We start from the raw sequence: 14,419 nt of genomic DNA, 5'->3' as shown, positions 1-14,419 counted from the left end.
CCACAGAACAAGTTCCAGGACAGCCAGGGCTACACAGAGAAACCCTGTCTCAAAAACACAAACAGGAAGTAAGCAAAGCCTGGTCAGGCAAGGCAAACCTGTGATACAAGAGCATAGGAGGCTGGGGCAGCAGAATCAGGGATTGCCTGGGCTATATATTGAAGTCCAGCCTGGGCTACATGAAAATTGTCTAAAAATAACAAAATAGGCTGGAGGGCTGGTGTGCCCCAGTAATCCTAGCACCACAGTAGCAGACACAGGGGGATCTTTGTGAGTTCAATGGTAGCCAAAACTAAACAATAGAATCTCAAAACAAAAACAAAAGCCACATCACATCGAAACAGAACAAAACCCCAAAAGGGAGTTGGGGATAGAGACAGGAGCGTCTGTGGGGCTGTCTGTCTGCCAGGTTAGCTGAAACTGCAAGCTGTGAGTTCAGGAAAGACCTTTCTTTGGAGGAATAAGTCAGAATAATAGAGGACACCAGATGCCCTTGTTTGGACTTTGCACACAGGCCTATTCACATGTGCATATAATACACACACACACACACACACACACACACACACACACACCCCATGTTGGTGTAAGCCTGTTATCTCAGCATTTAGGATGTATAAGAGGAGGTCTGAGGTGGCTTCTTGGGGAGGTCTCTCCGTGAATAGATCAAGGAAAGTTTGTTGTAGAGAAAATGAGGCAGACAGACTCTCAACAGGCTTAGTGTGCTTTATTGGAGCAGCGAGGGGCCTGAGCATTTCCGAGAGACAAGGCCAAAATCATGTAGAGGGGCCAAGGGACAGACGTAAATACATACACACATACACACATACATGAGTAAATACACACATACATGAGTAGCTACCAGGAAGTTACAGCTAAATTTTGTGGCTTGACTGGGAGCAGGGTGGGTTGTTTCTGATACCCGGGCATATGTTTGTGCAGGTGGAGCAGGTCAGGCTGGGGTTAATCTACGCTTTATGGCTAGGGGCTATTGCCAGGTATACCCTGACTCAGTTCCTCATAACCTGAGGCGATTACCCCACACACTGCTGAACTACATACCCAGCCCTGTTTTTACTTTGGATTTTGTGATAGCCTTCCTTGGTTGCCCAAGCTGAACTCACTCTGAAGTTCTGACCGACCTGGGCCTTGAGCTTCTCCTGCTTTAACCTTCCAAGTAGCTGGAATTACAGGTCTGTGCCTAGAATATGCACATAGCTTTTGTCTACCTCTTGGAGATTGATATTTATTTATTTATTTATTTATTTATTTATTTATTTATTTATTTATTTATTTATTTATTTATACAAGGTTTCTTCTGTGTGGCCCTGAATGTCCTGAAACTCTCTCTCTGTAGACCAGGCTGCCCTTGAACTCAGAGATCTGCCTGCTTCTGCTTCCCTAGTACTGGGATTAAAGGTACGTGCCACCACTTCCCTACTTGGAGATTTTTAAATTAAATTTAGCAATTACACTTATTTATTTACTACTGTGTGTGTGTGCTAGCCTTGTGTGTGTTAGCGCTTGCCTTCTAACGTGTAAGATCTGGGATCAAACTCAGGACTCAGGTTGTCAGGCTTAGTATAAGCACTTTTACATATTGAGCCTTCTTTCTGCACTCTCCTGCTCTGAGCCTCCTCTTGTAGTCCGTGGCTTTTCCGAAAGTTGCCATGTAGCCAAGAAGTTCAAGGATGAACTTAAACTTTTAATTCTGGCTTGTAATGTATATATGCATTATATACATTCATGCAAATATGAGTAAAACCATTATTTAAAAAAAACTATTAGACAGGAGGCAAAGAGGGGGTAGAGGTGCTAAGGAAGTGGGGGAAGGGCAGAGGAGCCTTGTGAAGCATGAAGTGAAAGTAGCCCAGCCTGTAGGGCAGTTACAGGAAAGGGTAGGAGGAGAGAGGGAACTGGGAGATGCTGGGGCAGAGAATCTGCTAAACACACTCTGCTGGCATTGTGAAACCTGACCTGAGTTATCTACCAGTGAGGACCCCTCAGACACTGGTTTAAGCCAATACACAGTCTCTATTAGTTGACTGGCAACTACACTGGATGTTTGGTAACCCAGTGTTGCCTCAAACCTTTCCCAGGGTGAGCTTTGTAAATGAATTATTTGTTCTAGCTAGCCAGTATGACAGACACAGAAACCTGGTATTTTATTTACAAGCTCTAAGCCTAGACTGGGCAGGTTCTAAGCTATCCTCACCTGTCTCCAAGGCACTTGTTAGTTGCTGTTTGAGTCTCACCCAGGCTGCTTCTGCTTTACCAGCCTGTCGTCAGGACACTTCTCCTGGCCACACGATCATAATCTACTCTTGTTTTCTCTGTCTTCCTTCTCCTCTGTGGTTTCTCTTGAGGTCCCGCCTTCCTCTCTCTCTCTCTCTCTCTCTCTCTCTCTCTCTCTCTCTCTCTCTCTCTCCTGTCAATCACAGGCTCTAGCCTTTTATTGCCCAATAGCTTTAAATTGGGGAGCTGAGGTTTATAGAGCAAAGGCTGGTGTACACGAGAATGCACTCATCTGGATGGCAACCAGGTCTTGGGGTTGAGAATTTGTACACAGAACAGCAGACCAACCCACAACAGAGCTTTCAAGCACAAAAACCATCTCCTGAGCTGATGTTCTTCTGCTATCAAGAACAGTTAGGGGAACTACGGAAGCCTGAAAGCAAGGTTAATATGTTTAGAGACTTTCCCAGAACAATGGACTTTGATGGGTTGGGTCCCTATGTTCATTTTGCAGGTGGTGCTGTCCACACTCGGAGTTTTATGGTTCGAATGGTGCTTCCGTCACGGCATCAGTTGTGCTACGGTCTGGGAGCCTGACAAAACCCAACACCTTGAATGATAACTCAAAAAATTAAAACCCCCACATGGTCTCAAAAGAAAATCTAGGAAAGGCAGAAGTTAGAGGTTAGAGGAGAGCTGTATGGAGAAAGAATAGAGACTTGCTCAGGGGAGCAGGGTTTCTTCTAAACGTTACAACCATGGAGTGCGTAATTACACCTGGCAAAGGTCACGCAGCTAGAGAGACAGAAGTCAGACTGAGTCACAGGTCCACCAGGTCCTAAGAGTAAAACTTCCCCAGTGGTGATTTCCTCCCAGGATTAGGTGATGCTGAGACTGTGTGGGCCAGAGAGGCTCTGAGAGGCCAGAGGGACCAGGCACGACACGTGTCGGGGTAAAGCTCCCTCTGAATGGATAAATGAGAGACATCTTCCAAGAGCATCAGTGATGAGTGTTGGAGAAGACAAGAACTGGCTGGGAAATAGAGATAAGGACCTGTTCAGACCAGCACTTATGGATGTCTGGACAGAAGAAGCAACTACAAAGAGGGCGAGAGAGTAACAGTCTGTATGCCAGACAGCAACTCAAAGCTAACCGACCTCCAGGGCCTTTGACCTTCTCCTCGACTGATGAGAGCTAATCACAAATATATACTCTTTGCCTGTCTGTAAAGCTTCTCTATCTACATGTGGAGGACAGTCTCACGAAAGCTCGGTCACTTGATTTTCCCAGGGCTCGGCCTCAGTATCCTCGTCAGCTCCCCCAACCTCTTGTGTCACTGACGAGGTCAGAGATTTGGTTGTATCCCCAGTGTTCGGAAGCCCTGTCTTCCAGGATTGTGTCTGTGTCTGTCTTCTGTTGCTAAAAGCACAATGCAGACTGGATAGGCTACAACGAAAGCAGCTATATTTCAATTTGTAATTCTGGTGCAAGGCCAAAAGGCCTCACTCAGTATTAACTTTCTTGCAGGCAAAATACCAAGGAAGGGCATTATGTGGCCGAAGACAAGTAATTATGTATGTACATATGTATATATGTATGTATGTATGTATGTACATACGTATGTATTTTGGATTTATGACAGGTTCTTATTCAGTCTGGGCTGTCCCAAACTCACTATTTATCCAAGAAAGACCTTGAACTCTCAGTTTCCACTCTCCAAGGGCTGGAACTACAGGAGTGTACCACTGTGCCTGGCTGAGGCAAGAGAAAGTAGTGTGTATCTTCACTGCTCCTTTCTTCTTATAAATCCACCAGTATTAGATAACAGATGCTCCACCATAATGACTTCTTTAACCCCAATCACTCCCAAAATGCCTCGTCTTTGTGAACCATGGTTGGACTAAGTACCCAATCCTGGAATGGAAACCACATTCAGACCATGCAGCCTATTGTGGGACATTCTTTTGGACATCTTTGAATGTAATTGAGGCAAAATAAGCTCACTGGGTAGAGCGCTAATGCCATCTAACAGGGTCCATAGGAAAAGAAACGCTAGGTAAAGACAGATGCGGGCAGTGCAACAGGTGAGGACGGAGGTAGACATTCAGTTCCCGCCCCAAGGCCTGCTAGAGGTGAAGGAGGCAAGGAGAGTCTTTTGGAGCCCTCAGACACTTTGGTCCTGGCTACCAAGCTTTAGAGAGAATAATGTTGTGTTGTTTGTTTGGTTTGGTTTTGTTTGACAGAGGATTTCTTGGTGTAGCCCTAGCTGTCCTAGAACTCCTTTTGTAGACCAGCCTGGCCTTGAACTTAGAGATCCACCTGCCTCTGCCTCCCCAGTGCTGGGATCAAAGGAATGAGCCACCGCCACCAGGCTGAGAGAATACACTGTTTTATGACACTTGGTTATGGCAGCCTCGGAGAGTAGACACATGCTCTCCTGCACATTTTCATCACGTTTCCATCCTCCACTGGCCAAGACCCAACTGACCCCAGGCTTATACCTCTCCTTTCAGAATGTCTTATCCCTGCTGTCCTCATCTCTCTCATGGGGCTTCCAAATTTAGCTTAAACGACACATGTGCAATAAGTCTAGACCTGGGCATTCTGGTTGCCTACCAGAGCAGCAAGTCAAGTGCATCTTTGGTAGCACTCGTCATGTGTGTAGTCAAATACTTACTTGGACAGCTATGCTATGCTACCCATTTGCCCTGCTTGGTTGTGGATGCCAGTTCAAGGCCTGGCTTAGTAGATTCACCAGCAGACCTGTTCATGAATAGCATAGTCTCTCAGATGATGCCCTGCGTGCGATGCAGCACGTGCGATGGGCAGCCCGGCAGCGAGCTGTGCATCTGTAATCCCACTCTTGGGAGGTAGGGGCAGGAGAAGCAGGGGTTCAAGGTTATCCCTGGCTATATCTTGAGTTTGAAGACAGCCTGGGCTACACGAGATCCTGTCTCCAAAATAAAACAAAAGTAACCCCTGGCAGGAACCGCTGGCAGGATGTTTAAGGGACCAGGCAACGGAAACTTGCCCTTCAGTATCTCTCCTGCTCACTGCACAGAAACTTCTGCTGTAATCAGTCCAGGCTGATTGTAGACCACAACCCATTCACCAGGTCCTGCTGGCTTCTCTCTCTCCTTGGTCTCCACCGTTCCCTGCATCACACTGTTCCTAAGGTACAGTACCTTCTGTAACATGCATGCACACTGCCCAGAACAGTGGACAGAGCAAGCAGAAAGCAGTGACCAGATGGAAGTGATATCAAGAGGTTTTCATCTAACTAGATATTGAAAACAAGACAAATAACTAGCGTGTCAATTAATTAATTAATTAACTTCTTTAGTGTACATGATGCTTTGCCTGTGTGTATGCCTGGACCGTTTGGATGCCTGGTACTGGAAGAGACCAGAAGAAGCATCAGAGCCCTGAAGATGGAGTTAGAGTTGGGTGTGAACAACCATGTAGGTACTGGGAAACTAAGTTAGGTGCTCAGGAAGGGCAGCCGAGGCTCCTGACCTCTGCACCATCTTCCCATCCCCTCCTTTCTGAATATTGTTATTGCTCACTACATAGACCAGGCTTTCTTGAAATTCTGCCCACTCCTCGTACCTCAGCCTCCCCAGTGCTGGGATGGCAGGCGTGTGCCCTCCCACCCGTCCTTCTCCTCTACTGTATACTGTATACACCATATAAATGATCTTGTTCCATGTAGTGAAGGAAGGGAAAATGAAATAAAAATCACGCAGATTCCTAATGCAAGGCGTCATCCTCTCTCCTGCCGTCATCTATCCAGTTAGCTCTTTATGTCAGGCAACTATGAGGAAGAGAACGTGTAGGGAATTCCCTGCACTTTAAGGAAATTGTTCTTTTAAAAATCCAGAGATTTTCCAGGAAGACAGAGTATTCCTGGGAGTTAAGGGGAGCCCCTGAATGTCAGCACTTTTCTGTCTTTGCTTGTGATATGGGGACGGGTCAAGTTCTTGCCCGGGAGGGATGAACTTCTCATCTTGTCATCTTCTATCTGCTCCTAAAACAAGGCATGGAGCCAACTGGTTTCTGAGCGACTCCTCAGGCTGACTTGGGTAAAGTTAGTGCACCTCACTGGGCTCAGATCACCCTCTTTTTTTTTTCGCCCTCTTTAAAAAAAAAAACATTTATTTATGTTTGTAAGTACATTGTCACTGTCTTCAGACACACCAGAAGAGGGCATCAGATCCCATTACAGATGGTTGTGAGCCACCATGTGGTTGCTGGGAATTGAACTCAGGACCTCTGGAAGAGCAGTCAGTGCTCTTGACCACCGAGCCGTCTCTCCAACACTCAGATCACCCTCATGTAGAAGAAGGATGAAGAGCTGGACAGATGGCTAGCAGGACAGAGATGCTTGTGGTCTGTGTTGGATCCCTGGCACTCACAGGGTGAAAGGAGGGAATGACTCATAAGTTGTCCCGTGCCTTCCTCCAACAAAAAGTAATCAACTGTAATTGTAAAAACAAACAAAAAACCAGGAGAGAATTTGAGCCTCTTCCCTAGGGACGCTGGGAGAACTGAACTGAAAGAAACAAGATTCAGGGGCTTTCTGACCTGGCCCTCCCGCCTTTTATGTGGTTCTACTCCCACTCAGCCATTCAGAGCTTGCTAAGTTAGAGGTGTGGTCATTTCACCGGAAAGATCGCCCCTCCTCTCCTGGGCTTCTACTAAATTCTTAGCTTAGAGCCCGAGATTTCAGGAAGTAGAGTGTGCTGTTTACCCTCTCAATCTCTCCTGTGCAATCCTCCCTCCTGATGTCCTAGGGATAGATAGTGGAGGGTTTGGGGGCATCTTGAAATCCTGTGGGGGGCCCTGTCACTTTGGGTCCTTGTGTGAGTCCTGCCTGGTGTCTACTGCAGCGTGTTGCATCCCACGGACCTTTAGAGGAATCCGGAGTGCGGGGCTGTGACTGCTGGTGAGTGACTTTCTGAACACCCTCCGTGTTAGGAAAGGGCAATGGTGGGGGAGGGTATCTCAAGCCTCACTCCTACTTTTATACTCAGACCTGTTTATGGAGGCTGGCAGGGTGGGGTGGGAGCGCTTTGGCGGAAACACCATTCTCCCCAGAGCACTGAAAACTGTGATCTGGCAAGGGGCCAGTGCTGTGGTTTTACTAAGGAAGCTGCACTTGCTCTTGACACTTCTTCTTCAGTCTGCCCTTTGAGAGGCCACTTGCCGGTCGCTACGGAAGGGTTCTTCATAGTCTCTCCAGTTCCAGGAACACTTCGGTCTAGGAAGCAGAAGGTAGGATCAGAAATGGGGCCGTAACGTCTTGGTACTCCATGGTGGGAGAGACCTTGGGTGGGGAGGTCAGCATAGAGCACTCTAAGGTCTAGGTCTTGGATTGTCAGTTTCCTCCTTCTTTATCACACCAGTGAGCTCAGCGGGGCTCACAGATATGTGCTGTTTACTATGAATCTCTCCTAGACAGGTGCTGTAGGGTGCTATGTGCCCAAGACATCTCCTGGGTGGGGGGGAAGGGTATCCAAGAGCAGACTCCACAGACTACCTGGGATGGGAAACCCAGGGAGATGACTAGTCAGGACCTCAGTCCCTGAAGGACAGGAGAGACCCAGGAGCATAGCCGTGGATTTCTTGATGCCCACAGATGCCATACTCCAACCTGCATCCATCCATCCCACGGCCCAGAAGTTACCGCTTCAAACTGGCAGCCTTCGTCTTGCTGGTGGGCAGCCTGATGAGCCTTTGGATGACAGGGGAACCACCAAGTCACACTCTGCATTACCTAGCACTTCACGTAGCCTCGCAGCAACTTGGATTACTGTTGAAAAAGCTCTGCTGTCTGGCTGAAGAGTTGTGCCATGTCCAGTCCAGGTAACCCTCTGCGGTCTCCGTGGAGACTGGATATCCAGCAAGGATCATACCTCCTCACCTTGGTCTTCCCTGATCATGCCCTCCTAACCTTGTCTTCCCTGGACATGGTCAGCTGAGTTGGCCTGGGATCTGAGGTTAGGCTGTCCTGCAGGTACCAGGGCAGCTACTGGAAGGCTGTGCGCGCCTGCGTGGGGAGTCCCATCTGCTTTATGGCCCTGATCCTACTGTCATTTTATTTCTACTGCTCCCTCGAAAATACTTCTGACCTGCGCCTTGCTTGGCATCTTGGCATCCTGGTCCTTTCAAAGTCCCTAAGCATGACCCTGGACCTTCAGGTATGACACAGAAGAGACAGATGGTGTGGGTAGATGGAACCATGGCTACTGTTGTCTGAGCTCAGTGCTGAGACCGAGACTAAGTTAAAGGTGGGCGATCTGAGTGTGGGGTTATGAAGGCTTGGAATGATGGATTTATAGCAGTGGTGAGACCAAGCGGGCAGCCGTGCAAGAGAGGGGCTTTGGAGGTTCCTCTTGAGTGTCCCTTAGGCCCTTCTGCTGTCTACAGAGCTTGGCCCCAGCAGAAGTCTCTGCGGTCTGTGAAGAAAAGAACTTCAATGTTGCCCATGGACTGGCCTGGTCGTACTACATTGGGTACCTGAAGCTGATCTTGCCAGGTAGGCCACCTCTGCATGCTCACTTGTGGATCACAAAACACACAGCTTTTGCTGTACCTTGCCATGCTTCTCGAAGTATTTCCTTGTCTGCCATATAATGAAATTCCTAAGGCATCCCTGTCCCTGTGAAGGGTGTTATAGAGTTTTAGTGTGATCTTTGAGATAGGAGCTCATAAACCCAGGGAGCATTGAATCACCCTATTTATTTGAAGATAACCTTGAATTTCTGATCCTCTTTCACCTACCTCCCAAATCCTGGGATTACAGATGTGAGCCACTACACTTGTCCTTTCTTATCGTTGTTTTTGTAGTTGATTAATTTGTTGTCTTGAGGACTGACTGGGGCCTTGTGCAGACCCAGTAAACACTCTGCTCCCTGAGCCTTACCAGCTCGAGGACTGCGCTTGTTTACAGTAAGCTCGTGTGAAATGCTAGTCATCCTCACCCAATTCTCATCTACGGATGCTTGCCTTTGTCTCCTCCCCCTTCAGTTTCTATTTTGTGTGTGTGGGTCTGTGCAGAGTGCCAGTTCTCTCCTTCCACCTTTTTGAGGCAGGGTCTTTCTTACTTCTGCTGCTGCATAGCCAATTCCCCTGTCATGGCCCTGGACCTCTGGGTTGGAATGCTGGGATTACAGTGCACCCCACCTCATTCGGGCCTTTTACATGGGTTCCAGGGTTCAAATTCAGTGTCAGCTTTTCCTGTACTTTCATTTGCTGACCCAGCTCCCCAGCCTGGTTATCCTATGGTTCTTAAAGATGTATCTACTTGTCGTAACTGATATCTGTGTGTGCCCCTGTGTGAATTGTGTGTGCTGTGTGCTTGTTTTCAAACTCCTAATTTTCCACCAGCCTTCATCTTCTAAAAGTTAGGATTACGGGTGTTTGTCACCTCATTCCTTCTATGATCCCCACCCCTTCTCTTTCTTTTGTCTTTTGAAACAGGAACTCAGTAGGTAGGTAGCCCTGGCTGGCCCGGGACTCACATGTAAACCAGGCTGGCCTTGAATTTGTGATCCTTCTGCCTGGAATTGTAGAACGTGCCATTACACCTGGCTTTTCATGAATACTTTTTAAAAAGAAAAATGTGCTTATATAGATGTTTTGCGTGTATGTATGTCTATGTACCGTGTGAGTGCCTAGTGCCTGCAGAGGCCAGAAAAAAAAAAGGCTTTGGATCCCCTGGACTGGAGTAACAGATGATTAGCCACCATGAACCCAGGTCTTCTAGAAAAGTAGCAGGTGCTCTCAACTGCTGAGCCGTCTCTCCAGCCCCAATAAGTGCTTTTGAAACGTATTTATTTATCTATTTATTTATTTTTGTTGTTTTTCTAGTCAGGGTTTCTCTGTGTAGACTTGGCTGTCCTGGAACTCACTCTGTAGACCAGGCTGGCCTCAGACTTACAGAGAACTGCCTGCCTCTGCCTCCTGAGTGCTGGGACTAAAGACTTGTGCCACCTGGCTTGAGAAATATTATTACATGCTAGATCTTCCTCATGTGCCCTTTCTCTTTCAACTTATATGCTGTATGAAATCATTATCATTCATATTTTATCTTAATCCTATTTTCTTAAAGATTTATATATTTAATTTAATATTTTCTTTTTTTTTTTTTTAATTTCTTTTTTTCGGAGCTGGGGACCGAACCCAGGGCCTTGTGCTTCCTAGGCAAGCGCTCTACCACTGAGCCAAATCCCCAACCCCTAATATTTTCTTTAATTAAAATTTATTTTTATGCATATGATGTTTTGACTGCATGCTTAGCTGAGTTTGCATGTGCCTAGTAACCATGGAAGCCAGAAAGGTTTTAGAGCTAGATGTCTGTCATTGTCTATCAGAGAATGATGAGAATGCCACTAACCAGGGCTCTGCCAATCTCTCAGGGCCCAGACTACTGTGGTAGTGGTGGTAGGGGCTGACACAGAAATTCAGTGGCTAGGAATAGTGGCACAATCCTTTGATTCCATCACTTAGGCGGCAGATCTCTGTGTGTTTATGGTCAGCCTTGTCTAATAGAGGGAATTCCAGGGAAGCTAGGACTATACGCACGCACGCATGCACGCACGCACGCACGCATAGAGTAAGGGGTGGGAAGGGGAGATACCTGAACATTCTCTCCTTCCCCAAATCTCCTTCCTGTACAATGAGAGACATGGGACCCCCACACACTGAGGAAGCTAATAAGCTGGGTGTCAGTTCTAGATTGAGTGGAAGACAAAGTAATGGGATGATTTCTTGGGCTTCCCCACTGCAGGACTGCAGGCCCGGATCCGGATGTTCAATCAGCTACACAACAACATGCTCTCGGGTGCGGGGAGCCGGCGGCTGTATATCCTCTTCCCATTGGACTGTGGGGTGCCTGATGATCTGAGTGTGGCTGACCCCAATATTCGATTCCGAGATATGCTGCCCCAGCAAAACACAGACCGTGCTGGCGTCAAGAATCGGGCTTATTCCAACAGTGTCTATGAACTTCTGGAGAATGGGCAGCCGGTAAGTGTACAGAGCTTGTCTTGGGGAAAAGGTCCATCTTCCTAGAACCCTGAACTCCTAGCCACATGCTGACAAGAATTCATGTCTTCTCTGAGCCTGTCTGCACAGCTAGTCCCAGGACAAGGCAAAATTCAGTTCTGAAGGTCACCGAGAAGTAACATTTATGGAGCAGAAGCTACCCTATGTACAACATAAGGCCACGTCATTAAACCTTACCACCAATCTGTGAGACGGGCGTGATCCCTAATCTACAATGGAGAAAAGGGGACACGATAATGAAGGCTATGAGAGCATTTGAGGAATTTGCTGTGGGTGTTGAAGAGCGTCAGGCAAAGCAAAATCCTAGAGCCCTCCCGAGACTCCATTTCCAGTCCTAATGCTGTGCTCCGGGATGGTGGGCGAAGGATCTGTGAAGGGATTAGCCCAGCCCAGGCTTAAAGCTAGGAAGCGGGCATCAGAGGCCCTAGCAGAGCAGTCAAACCCCAGGACTGTGGTTCTGCAGACTGAGGGAGTAGGGCCACCGCCTCTGGCATCAGGATCCACTCTCTTGTCAGGGTTGTGGCTCAGTCTAACCTTGCTCATCTTCATCAGGCAGGTGCCTGTATCCTGGAGTACGCCACCCCCTTGCAGACCTTGTTTGCCATGTCACAGGATGGCAAAGCTGGCTTCAGTCGGGAGGACCGGCTTGAGCAGGCCAAACTCTTCTGTCGGACACTTGAGGAAATTCTGGCTGATGTCCCTGAGTCTCGAAACCACTGCCGCCTCATTGTCTACCAAGGTAAGAGACTGGTACAGCTGGAGGGCAGGAACCACCCCATCTCCCAGAGGTGCCAGAGAACAAGGAAGCAGCCCTTTTGGGGCTTTCCTAAGTGGTCAGAGGGGTTAAGCCCTGCCACTGGAAGATGCCTTCTTGACATCTGAATGTGGGCAGTCTTGATTCTGCCGGTCCTTGGCTGTGTGACCTTAGGCAGGCCTTTGCCCTTTTTTGAACACCATCTCAAAAGCAAAAGGGTGGGCTTCCATGATAACTATTTCTATATCTGGGATCTCCTCAGGGCTGCGTGGTAGGTGGGAAGAGGGGAATGAGGTGGGAGGATCATCCCAGCGGCTACTAAGGGTACGTGCATCCTGTTGACCCCCACCCTGCATCCCTGTTCCAGAATCCGAAGAGGGAAACAGTTTCTCGCTGTCTCAGGAGGTGCTCCGGCACATTCGGCAAGAAGAAAAGGAGGAAGTTACCATGAGTGGCCCCCCGACCTCAGTGGCACCTCGTCCCTCCCTACTGTCCCAAGAGCCGAGACTTCTCATCAGTGGCATGGAGCAGCCTCTCCCACTCCGCACGGACCTCATCTGAGGCATGAGACAGCCTTGCCTGGGTCCCAGTGACCCTTCAGCCTCTTGACTGGGCTCCCCTTTAATGGCTGGGGGCCTCATAGAGACTTCACATCTCCAGATGAGTCCCACATTCCCGGGCAAGCCACTTCACCTCTCTGAGCCTCAGCCTGCCCCACTCCAAAGGCCATCATAAGGTATTCCCTGCCCACTCAGGGTTTTTGTGAAGACAATACATGTAGAAGTTTGGTGTCAATGCCTGGTAAACTTGAGAGATAGGCCAAGTATTTCCCATGATGATCAGCATTCTCCACTCTCTGTTGACTTGTGTGGGTTGTTCCAGCAGACCTCTGACCCAGCTTCTGGTCATGTGTGTTCAACGGGAGCCTCAGTAGATGGAGAGAGGGAGAAGGAACATGTGTTCTGTAGGCAGTCACAGTGGGCCGCCCTGCCAGGCTGTCTTCTCAGTAAACATATTTATTCTCAGGTTTCTAGAATGGTCTCTTCTCCTTGCCCCAGCACTGGTATTTGTGTGACACTGGAGTACTTACTGTCTGTGGTCTCTTCATGTCCCTTGTACCTGTTGTTCTAAAGACACCCCTACATTACCCAGTTCGAGCACGTCTTTCTCTGCCAGCATGTGATGACAATGAGGCACCGGAACGCGTCACCCCTGACATCCCTGTCTGAGTGACATCCCTGTCCGAGTGACATCCCTGTCCGAGTGACATCCCTGTCCGAGTGACATCCCTGTCTGAGTGACATCCCTGTCTGAGTGACATCCCTGTCTGAGTGACATCCCTGTCCGAGTGCATATACAGCACTTCCTGTACTCCTCGTCCTGCCACAAGGCGGTAGGCAATGGATGCCATTTCAATCCAAACAGAACTACCATTCACACGGAGGGCACACCCCACTTCTACTTTCAGTGTTCCTGCCTCCAGTGGCAGGCTGAAGGATCAGGAGCTGGGGTCGAATGGAGCTAGCACATGGACACCATAAATAGTACGTAGGTGTGTCCAGGGAAGGAACCATTCAAAGAAGCAGAGACCACTGAACAAATGCTCCCAAATGAGAGATATGTGAAAGGACCAGGGAAGAGGAGTGCATGAGGAGACAGGATGTTCCTTGGGGACACCAAGCCTACTCTATGCCACTGTAACAATATTGTGGTGGCACTGTCACCCTCTCTGGAAGGGCAGACAGTTCTTCCTATGAGCTTTACCCAGACTTGACATGTGTCCTTCCTCTACCTCTGTTTTCATTACGAGGGCTCAGTGTTTCACTTTGAACTTTCCCTTGTTTTATGCTTGTGTGTTGCCCTCAGCTCACATTATATATTTCTGAATACAGTGTCACTATAGGGGGTGGTTCTGATGCTAAGGTCCTGTTTCCCAGTTGGTTCTTGATCTGTCAGTAAAGAAAACCACGGGCTCGGGCTGGAGAGGTAGTTCAGAGGTTAAGAGCACTGACTGCTCTTCCAGAGGTCCTGAGTTCAAATTCCAGCAACCACACGGTGGCTCACAACCATCTTTAATGAGATCCAATGCCCTCTTCTGGTGCGTCTGAAGATAGCTACAGGGTACTTATAAATAAAATAAAGAAATCTTTTTTAAAATTTTTTTTAAGATTTATTTTATTTTATGTATATAAGTACAGTGTTACTGTCTTCAGACACACAAGAAGAAGACATCTGATCCCATTACAGATGGTTGTGAGCCACCATGTGGTTGCTGGGATTTGAACTCAGGACCTCTGGAAGACCAGTCTGTGCTCTTAACCACTGAGCCATCTCTCTAGCCCAAGAAATATTTTTTTAAAA

At 48.1% G+C, this 14,419-nt stretch overlaps 1 protein-coding gene across 1 annotated transcript; it reads left to right on the top strand.

The window, feature by feature from the left end:
* The first annotated feature begins 6,916 nt into the window (after positions 1–6,916).
* On the top strand, positions 6,917–13,163 carry Sting1 (stimulator of interferon response cGAMP interactor 1). Its single transcript, NM_001109122.1, has 8 exons — positions 6,917–7,180; positions 7,418–7,509; positions 7,874–8,100; positions 8,252–8,435; positions 8,665–8,773; positions 11,027–11,265; positions 11,857–12,043; positions 12,426–13,163. The coding sequence occupies exons 3-8, from the start codon at positions 7,874–7,876 to the stop codon at positions 12,617–12,619; spliced, it is 1,140 nt and encodes a 379-aa protein (NP_001102592.1). The 5' UTR covers positions 6,917–7,180; positions 7,418–7,509; the 3' UTR covers positions 12,620–13,163.
* The last annotated feature ends 1,256 nt before the right edge of the window (positions 13,164–14,419 follow it).

This window comes from Rattus norvegicus, chromosome 18 (assembly GCF_021556685.1).
Source record: "Rattus norvegicus strain SHRSP/BbbUtx chromosome 18, alternate assembly SHRSP_T2T, whole genome shotgun sequence".
Lineage (NCBI taxonomy): Eukaryota > Metazoa > Chordata > Mammalia > Rodentia > Muridae > Rattus > Rattus norvegicus.
The sequence above is the reverse complement of the archived record's forward strand: the minus strand, read 5'-3'. Positions and strand labels throughout refer to the sequence as shown.